This window comes from Manihot esculenta, chromosome 11 (genome assembly GCF_001659605.2).
Source record: "Manihot esculenta cultivar AM560-2 chromosome 11, M.esculenta_v8, whole genome shotgun sequence".
Classification (NCBI taxonomy): Eukaryota; Viridiplantae; Streptophyta; class Magnoliopsida; order Malpighiales; family Euphorbiaceae; genus Manihot; species Manihot esculenta.
The window spans coordinates 22,250,218-22,260,723 of NC_035171.2; the positions used below are offsets into that span (position 1 = coordinate 22,250,218).

Consider the following 10,506-nt stretch of genomic DNA (forward strand, 5'->3'; position numbering starts at 1 on the left):
AAATTAATCTAATTATTTTAGAGACTAATTATATAAAAAATGTCCTAAACTGTTATGTGTGAATATAATTTTATATGTCGGATGGTTTATGATTTTTTTAAAAAATATATAAAAAATTATATATTTTTTACTTTTTAAAAAATAATGAAATAAAAAATTGTAATTAATTTAACTAACAAAATAAAATATATTAATGTTATTAAATATTTAAATTGTATTTTTTTTATATTTTTCTTTTATAATGATTAATATGTAGAATATATTTATTTTATTTTTGCTGTGTTTAAATCAATTAAATTCTAAAAATTTCATTTAAAAGATTAAAGTGTAACAATTAATTACGTTCATTATTGAGTAATTTAATTAAATTTTGTTTGTTAAAGATTTTTTGGTGTTCTGTGAATTTTCATTCTGAAAAATTGCGGGTTTTTAATTTTAATTGTTTATTAAAATAAATTAAATAAAGGAAGAACTTTTGGAACCTGTGGCCTGGGTTGACGTTCATCGCGAACCCCGAAATCCCGATGAACGGGATCGCATGGCCCGATCGCCATGTCCGACGGCTTGGGACGCGACTTCTACCGTCGCGTCCCCGTCGTTGGTGAGGTTGGTCGGGCGCTGTCGGCAATCGCGGGCTGTTGGCGGAAGCTGGTTCAGCATGACGTAGCGCGGGGTTGAGCGGATTGTGCGATTCGGTGAAGACCGTGTCTTCCTCTCGCGAGCCGTCGACGAGCACACTGGCGTCGGATTGCAAGCCGTTAAAGAGCAAATGTTGCGTTGTTTTAGGCAAGCTTGGCTGGCGGCGGGAGCAGCACGTCGTGGTTCCGGCTTCGGAGCTTTGTGGCGTGCGGCTGCCAGGGTTCTTCTCAAGGAAGAAGTTGACGTCTAGTCAAATTACTGTTTGATCCCTGCAAGTTTTTTTTTTTAATTTTTACAAAATGGTCCTTTTGAGCTGAAAAGATTAATTAAAAAAATTCTCCATTCTATAAATTAAATAGTTATTTAATTCAAAATAATTTTTATCAATTTGAGCTATTTAAATATTTTGATAATGATTAAAAATTAATTTTAATATAACTAGAAATATGAATAAAATTATTTTATTTATAAAATTAATTTTTAGAAATTAATGATATTAATTTAATTTTAAATTATTATTTTCCTAAGGTCTAGTAAAATTATTTTATTTATGAATTATTTTTTATTGACATTAAAATTAAAATATTAAATTATTTAATTTTTAATTCTACCACATAAAATTAATAATAAATATAATATAAAATTAATTTTATATACATTTAATATGACTAATATTACTATATATTTGTCATTAATTTTTTATGTTGTTTTTATTTTTCAGATATTGAAATTATAAATTAGTTTATTGTAAAATATTTTATTTTTTAAATTAATTTTTTAGGAGTAATATTTTTATTTATATTTTTAAATAATAATAAATTTGAAAATAATTATATTGTCACATGTGTTTTAAAATTTTACTTTGTTGAAGAACTTTATTAATTAATAGACTAATTTGTTATATATTGACATAAGGTTCTAGCTATATATCAGCTTTCAACTCAGTACAGAAAGTCTCCATTGTGGTTATGAGAATGTGCTATGTGATATTTTTTAAAAATAAATATTAAATTAATATTTTATTATAAATTTATAAAAGTAATTTTTAAAATTTTTTGTAAAATGATTTATTTTCAATTTTAATAAAAAGTTAATATAAAATATAAATAAATATCACTAAATATTTAAAAAAAATATATAAAAGTAAATTTAAGTTTAGCAAAAATGAGTTTGAGATTAATGTAAAATAGAATATGAAAGTGAATTTTATCTTTGTTTCTAATTAAATGAATTTATTCAAACATGCATAAAATATATAAATATATTATTATTGTTTTAAAATAATTTATATTATAATAAAAAATTAATTGAAAGAATTAACGTATAAATAATATATCATTTTTAAATAAAAAATAATATAAAAGTATAAATTGACAAATAGGAAATTCGAGTTATTAAAATGTTTTTATATTAAGTGAACTAAATTTTATTCGAGTTAATTCACAAATAAGAAAAAAATCACCTCATATTTAGTAAAATTAATTAATTATTTTAGAAAATAAATAGCTAGGGAGAATCAGTTTTTTATTCTAATGGGTGAGTTCAAATCGAAAAAATCAACCGAATCGAATTAATTTAAAAATTCAGTTTTATTTTTTATTCATTTCGATTTGATTTGATTTTTAATTTAAAAAATTTCAATTATTTTAATTCGGTTTGATTTTATAAAAAAATCAAAAAAATTAAACCGAACCGATTAGTGATAATAATATATTATTTTTAATAATATAGAGAAATTAGATCATATTAAAATTAAAATATTTTAATTAAATTTTAAAATATTAAAAATAAAGTATGAGAAATAAAAAAATTTATTAAAAATTGAAACTGATCAAATCGAATCAAATCGACTGAATCGAATCGATTTGATTTGATTCGGTTTCTAACTAAAATCGATTCGATTTAATTTTCATAAACACTAAAATTTTGATTTTTGATTTATTTAGTTCGGTTCGATATTTAACCAAACCGTGCTCACCCTAATCACCGGAAAATCAGTTTTCTTCTTCCCCGTTTCTATAGAGTGTGTAGGAAATTTTTTTTAATATTTATTTTAGGAATCATGTTTATTAAAATTAATTTATTTATTTTAAGAAAAAAAAATCATACTGATGTTTTAAAAATTTAATTTTTTATTTTTCACCGTTTATACCATTAGTGTAATAGAAATTTTTTTAATATTTATTTATTTTTTCTTCCATATTAAATTAAATAGGATACTAACCATGTCTATCTAAATTAATTTTTTCATTTTAGAAAACAAACATTATACCTATATTTAGACATTTTGATTATAGATTTTTTTTAATATTTATTTTAAGAATCATGTCTATCAAAATTAATTTTTTTTTAATTTAGGAAAAAAAATTATACCCATATATAGGAAATTTAATTTTTTATTTTAATTTAATTTTTTTATTTTTCACCTTGTATACTGTAATAGAAATTTTTTTAATATTTATTTTTTTTCTTCTTCTATATTAAATAAAATAGAATATTAACCATATCTAACTAAAATCAATTTTTTGATTTTAGAAAAAACCCATCATATTATATTTAAAAATTTTAATTTTTAATTTTTTTTTAATTTTTTGACTGTGTCTATATTAATATAACAAAAAAAATTTTAATGTTTATTTTTTCTTTTTTTATATTAAATTAAATAGAAGTGGTAAATAATATAAAAAGGGAAGGGCAATATAGGAAATCTCATTATTCCTGCTCCTTCCCACGTTTATATATACTAATTTGCTTTGTACATTGTTGTACTCGCTATAATAATGGTGAATTTATATAAATTTAATTTAATTTATAATAAAAAATAACTAAAATAATTAAGTATAAATAATAATAAGAATTTTAGAATTTGAACATATAATATCTTAATATTATTCTAATAATTTAGATTTAATAGCATTTTTATGAATTTAATAAATTTATTATTAAAATTATTTAATAGTTTATTATTATCTTTTAATAAATTAACCAATTAAAATAAAAGTAAGTCTTTCTTAATATAATAAGAAATATTAAATTATTACATATATTTTTATCTTAAAATATATTTTTATCTTAAAATATATTTTTATCTCACAATATTGAGATTTTATAATTTAAAATTTCTAAAATATATTGAATTATGTATTCTAATGACAAATGAAAGAGTAAAGATGAAAAAGATATTTCAGATGGTGGAAGGACAGCTGCTCGCAAATTATAAATATTTATATATAATAGTAATATAAATATAAAAGTCAATTTATATAAAATTAATTTAAATAAAATAGAAAAAAAAAAGAAAAAATATTATTTTTCATGTATTCTAATGAAATATTAATTTTAATAAAAAATAAAAGAAAAATAATTTTTGAATATTTTTATGAAACCTTTTAATTTGAAATTTTTTTACATATAAGAATTTAAAGAGAAAAAGATCAAAAGTTTTCTTTTATAGATTTCAATAGTTAATTTTTTAATATTATCTCAACATTGGATTGTTTTTAAAGCTTTTTTTTAAGTAATTATTACAAACATATTTATTTTTAATTTGTGATTTTTTAATTAAATTTATAAAATATATTGAATTGTTTTTTATATAATTATTTGGTTGATTATATTTTAAAAGTTTTATTTTAAAAAATTTAAATTGTATATTGTAATTTATCGATTGTGGATTTTTTAGTATTATAGAAATCGATTATTCGTCCTCTTTAATATTATTTTAAAATATTTTCACTCTAAATATTATTTTATAAAAAAAGTAATAAAGTGTTATGAAAAATATTTAATTTTTTATTATATTAGGTTTAAATAAATTAAATTTAGTAATGTAAAATTTTAAAAATCGCATAAAATTATTAAAATTAAAAGAATATTATCTTTTTTATTTGTATTAATTATATATTATTTAAAGTAGCCTAATAAGATAAATGGTGAAAAAAATATATTTTAAATAATTTTATTATTCTCTTCTCCTCTATTTATATATAATATAAATTACATGTAAAATAAAAAAAATATATTGCATGAATTTATTATTAATAATTATTCAATTAAATTAATATTTAATTAAATAATTTTTATTTTATTTCCTAATGTAAGATATCATAAAATTTTAACTATTAATACATTATAACATCTTATGCTTTCTATTAGTCTTATAATAAACTTTTTAATACATTTTATAAAATTTAATTAATTAAAAAGGAAAAAATGATTTGTTTTAATTATTTTTAATATTTTGGTGAAACATTTACTGTTTTAAATTAATATTTCAATAAATTAAAATATTAAATAATAGTAAATATATTTTTAAATTTTTTATTTTATTAATATTTTTAATTTTCATTAATCAAATTTAACTTCTTACTAATTTCTACTTAAAAATATAAATTTATTATTTTAATAGTTATCTAATATTTAAACATGTTATTTTAATAATTTTAATTTTAAAATTAATCCAGTTGTATTTTTATTAATTTAAGTATTTTTTGTTTAATTTTTTAAACTCTAAAATTAATTTAAATAATAAAATTATTATCTAAATTATATCTATATTTTAAAGATTTAATATCACTATATTTTTACATATATTCTTTAAATTTTCTTAACTATAAAATTAATTTAAATAATAAAATTATCATCTATTATAACTACAAAATAATTAAAAACTACTGTAAATAAATAAAAGAGATAAGGGTATTATACAAAATTCTAATATTCTCCACGTTTATATATAGTATAGATTATAAATTAAATTTACATGAGGGATGATTATGGATATCTTTTAAAAGATCAATGTGTATAGATAAATGGTTTGATTAATTTGATATAGCGGTATAAATAAATGAATGATTTGATTAATTTGATATAGCGGTATAAATAAATCAAATTATTTGCGAGTTACTTGAGACTCGATTTGATACAAACTCGATCGAGTTTAACTCATTTTTAAATGAACCGAGCTCGAGTTCAATTTTGATGCTTATTATTTAAACTGATCAAACTTGAACTAAATAGTATTCGACTCGTTAAAACTTGCGAGCTGACCTATTGAACAAGTACGTTAAATAGACTCGCAAACAGACTCGACAAATAAACTCGTGAACTAATTCATTAAATAAATTTATGAACATGCTTATTAAGAAAGTTAATAACAAGCTCATTCATTAACAAGCTAATCAAGTAAACTCATTAATAAATTCATATATTATTTCATATAAAAAATTGAGATTAAAATTTATTAATGCAACTACTAATATGATATGAATATTAATATTTTAATCGTTATTGTTGAGATTAAAATTTATTAATGCAACTACTGATATGATATGAATATTAATATTTTAATCGTAATTGTTGATGTGGTTAAAAATTTTATAATAAAAAAAAAAATTCAAAAACCCAATTACAAAGTATTGTTTTAATTATTATCAATTAACTAATTTTAATCTAAATTATTTAAAGTTAATATTTTCTTACTTAATACAATAAAAAAATAATATTTTTATTTATTTTACTTTGCATGAATTTATAAAACTTTTCCCTTTCTATTTCTATTTCTCCTATATACTTGTAATGTATTTAATTTTATATTGTATATTATTTGAAGCACCATTGGGATAACTTTTACATTCCCTCATTCTAATTATTTTTTTCCTAAGAGTTGACTGAGGATACATAATTAATATTTTTAAAATATGAAATATTTTTTAAATTTTAATATAAATTGCAATTATGTAAAGAGAGTTAACTTATGTGATAACAACAAAATATCAAAGTAGATATATATTGATGTAGCCGGAAAATAGAGTTGTGCTGCAATTAGTTAAACTTGTAAAAAAGAAAATGTGAGGTGGTTGGCGCTTATGACAGCTACTCTGACGTTCAAGTTAGTAAACTAGAGAATAGGGCGCGCGAGCATAAGGAATTGTTTAAAACTCAAGAATAGTTGTATAGGAATTGCATACCTTTATCTCTGTGATCGTTGGCATTTATACTGTAAGAGGACGAAATTAAATATATCATCTTCTGATAATCCGGCAATAATGTGATTAGCTATTTGATAAGAGATTTCACTGGTTTAATTGGTTAGTGATTCCATAATTACAGACATAATGAGAGTTTACTGAATTATACCTGCTAACGGTAACTTCATGTGGACGCTCGATCTCTTTAGGAGAGAGCGAGTCTTGTTGAAGGACCGAATGTAACCTAATAATGTAATAAAAAAATAGAGCTATACTGCGATTTGTTAAATATACAATAAAGAGAATGTGAGGTGGTTTGTGTCTATGGTAACTATTTCAACATTCAAGTCAGTAAATTTAAGAATAGGCGAGTGTAATATAATGTTCTAAACTTAAGAGTAGCTATGTAAGAATTGCATACTTTTACCTATGTGATCGTCATATTTTATATTGTAAGAGAACATAGTTAAATATAATATTTGATAATCCGGTGATGATGTGGCTGACAAAACTTTGAATATGACTCGAGAAATAAGACAATCATCATTTATGGATAGAAGTATGCAAAATAATACAAGAAGGAAAGATCAATTTAATCACGCCATATGATTCAGATTGAAAAGACAAACTATTACCTTCGAATTTGAAAAATCGAAAATTAATGAGGGGATTTCTGATATTACATAACGATCGCTCAAAATGAGTCATGAGTTGTCACTACCAAATAAAGTCACGTGGTAAGAGTCTGATAAGTGGATATGCAGTTCGTCCAAAATGAGCCATGAGTTGTCACCACCAAATAGGATCACGTGGCAAAAATCAGATGTTTAATATTTTTACATATTTTTTAGTATTTTTTAAAGAAATCATAATAATGATTTAATTTTTTTATTATTGCTGGTTATTTAATTTTATTTATTATATTTTGTGAATGTGCTTTTTCAAAAATATTGCTTGATGCAATAGCTATAAAAAATTTAACAACAATAAATATGCATAACTAGGGAAGGGTTAATACCCATATTAAGTGAATTTCAATTATTACTAAAAATAAAAAAACATTTAAAATACTTACATTTAAATACTTCTTAGAAGAATAAAAAACAACCACACGAGCATAATACATTTTTTACTTAAAAGAAAAATATAATTGATCAAAGTTGTTATATTAGAATTAAGTTTTTACCAATATAAATAATGCATTATGCCGTGATAAATTGTTATATTTATTTATTTTACTTAGTATAATCTATATAAGATAAACAAATAAATATTAATTTTAACTAATTTAAGTTAAAATTAATTAGTTGAACATACCTGAGTTTGAAATTAAGTTGTAATAGAAAAAAATAGAAAAATTTTAAATTTTTTATTATGAAAATTTTAGCCACTTCAGTAATAACGATTAAAATATTAATATTCACGCCATTTTAATCACCACATTATCAACCCTAATCTCAATTTTAATTATGGATTAAAATTAATATAAAAAATTTAAATTAGATTAAGTATAACAAAAAGAATAAAATTGATAAAAACACTAAGTTTTAGAACATTTTAACCTTATAAAAATTACAAAAACAAATCTATAACATAAATCATAGTATTAATATATTGAGAACTAATATTCTTATAATGTATTAAAGTTAAAAATAAAAATGATTAAATTAATTATTAATTTAATTGAATTCAAATTTACAGTAGTAATAAATTTGTACCAAGTTTAATATTTTTATATTTATCTATAATTTGTAAAAAAAAGAGAGAAAAATAATTGAACTGTGAAAAAAAGTATATTGTTAAATTATATATTTACCAATTATTTCCTATTTTCATTTAATAAAAAGGAAAAGAATTAATTATAAATTAAAATATTTAATTTAATTAGTTAGATTAATCTTATTTAAATTTGAATTTTTCTAATTTGTAAAGTTTATATAAATTTAAAATTCTTAATCAACTCAACTTTTATTTAATTAAATCTTTATTATTTCGAAAAAAATCGTCAATGTTATCTAGAATAAAAATTTATAAGAGACTAAATTATATATTTCAAAATTTATATGCCCAAAATTAATTAATATTAACCTTGTCCTGTTATACTTGTGTTAATTGACAAGTCCTTATCCTGCTATACTAAGGTTTATTAATTCATAAGTAGTTTCCCTTTGGGAATTGGATTCCTAAGATTTATTAATTCTCAAGTAGTTCTCTACATATATCGACCCTTCCCCGTTCACAATTCTTAACAAATTGTCATTTTTTTAGCGACATGGCTGCTAGTGATATCGAGCTTATGGACTATGATTACTACGATGATGATTATGATGATTTTGCATGCGATGATGAGGTTGAATCTCTCCCCGAACTTGTCGATGACCAGACGACGGAAGAGAAAAACTATGCCGTATTAAAAGAATCAGACATCAAGCAACGTCAGGAGGAAGATATAACAGAAGTTTCCAACGTTCTTTCGATATCCAGAAACGCAGCAAGAATTCTTCTTCGTCACTGTAGATGGACTGTTAGCGAAGCCCTCGATAGCTGGTTTGCGAATGAAGAGGAGGTACGTAAATCAGCCGGCTTGATAGACCAGGACCACAAAATCGTTGTTTGTTCTTGCGAGGTTAAAAACTTTACATGTCCTATCTGTTATGAACGCGATTCTCGTAGAAATTTTTCTAGTGCTGCCTGTGGTCATCCTTTCTGCAATTCTTGCTGGTCGAAGTATTTAGAAGTAAGTATTGATGATGGTGCTTCTTGCTTGATCCTGAGATGTCCTGATCCGTCATGTCGAGTTGTTGTTGATCAAGATCTGATCAATTCTTTGAAGGAGTTGCCAGAGCAATATAAGGCGAAGTATGCGAGGTTCCTTCTTCGATCCTACGTCGAAGAGTGTGGGAAAAGGAGAATCAAGTGGTGCCCAGGTCCTGGATGCGAGAACGCAGTGGAGTTTTCTTCTGGGAATTGTGAAAACTTCGATGTGTTTTGTGATTGTTCGCATGAATTTTGCTGGAATTGTCCAGCGGATGAGGCTCATAGTCCCGTGGATTGCGAGAAGGTGGTAGAATGGAATAAGAAGAGCAGTAGTGAAGGGAATACTATTAATTGGATACTTGCTCATACGAAGCCTTGTCCAAAATGCAAGTCTCCTATTGAAAAAAAACAAGGATGTATGCATATGACTTGCAGGGCTCCTTGTAAATTTGAGTTCTGCTGGCTATGCCTTGGTGAATGGAAATCTCATGGAAATTTCTATATTTGCAATTCCTACAAAAAGGCTCAGAGAAGTGGACGTTATGCTCAAGAAAATCCATGGAAGATGGCTGAAGAAAATCCATGGAAGAGGTACATTCACTATTATGAAAGATGGACTGCAAATCAATCTTCGAGGAAGAAAGCACTAGCAGATTTGTATGAAGTGAAAACTGTGCATATGGTGAAGCTTTGTGGTATTTATCATAAATCCATTTCTGAATTGAAGGGAATAGAAGAGGCTTGGCTTCAGATAGTTGAATGCAGGAGAGTTCTGATGTGGAGTTATGTATATGGATATTATCTGTCAGAGAATGAGGAAACTAAGAAGAACATTCACCTCTTTGAGTACTTGCAGGGACAAGCAGAGATTGGCTTGGAAAGACTTCATCGATGTGCAGAAGTGGAAATGAGACCTTTCATTACCGATTATGAAAATCTACCAACACCAAAAGAGTTCCACGATTACTATTTGAAGTTGATCAATCTAACTACTGTAACTAAAAATTACTTCCAGAATCTCGTCAGAGGCTTGCAGAACGGCCTGCAGAATGATGTTGAAACCTTTAGCATAAAGCCATCTTTGTTTTTTAGGATTACAAGATTAATGATTTCTACAAAAAAGCTGTTATTCTTAAAATAG

General features: G+C 23.3%; 1 protein-coding gene across 1 annotated transcript; it reads left to right on the forward strand.

The window, feature by feature from the left end:
* Positions 1 to 8,880: 8,880 nt before the first annotated feature.
* Positions 8,881 to 10,506, forward strand: LOC110625643 (probable E3 ubiquitin-protein ligase ARI8). The gene has a single exon (XM_021771281.1). It carries the CDS (start codon positions 8,881 to 8,883, stop codon positions 10,504 to 10,506), a length of 1,626 nt encoding a protein of 541 aa, XP_021626973.1.

Bases quoted from the DNA above. Each gene is read 5' to 3' on its own strand.
- LOC110625643 (XM_021771281.1), top strand. From the start codon at position 8,881: ATGGCTGCTAGTGATATCGAGCTTATGGACTATGATTACTACGATGAT.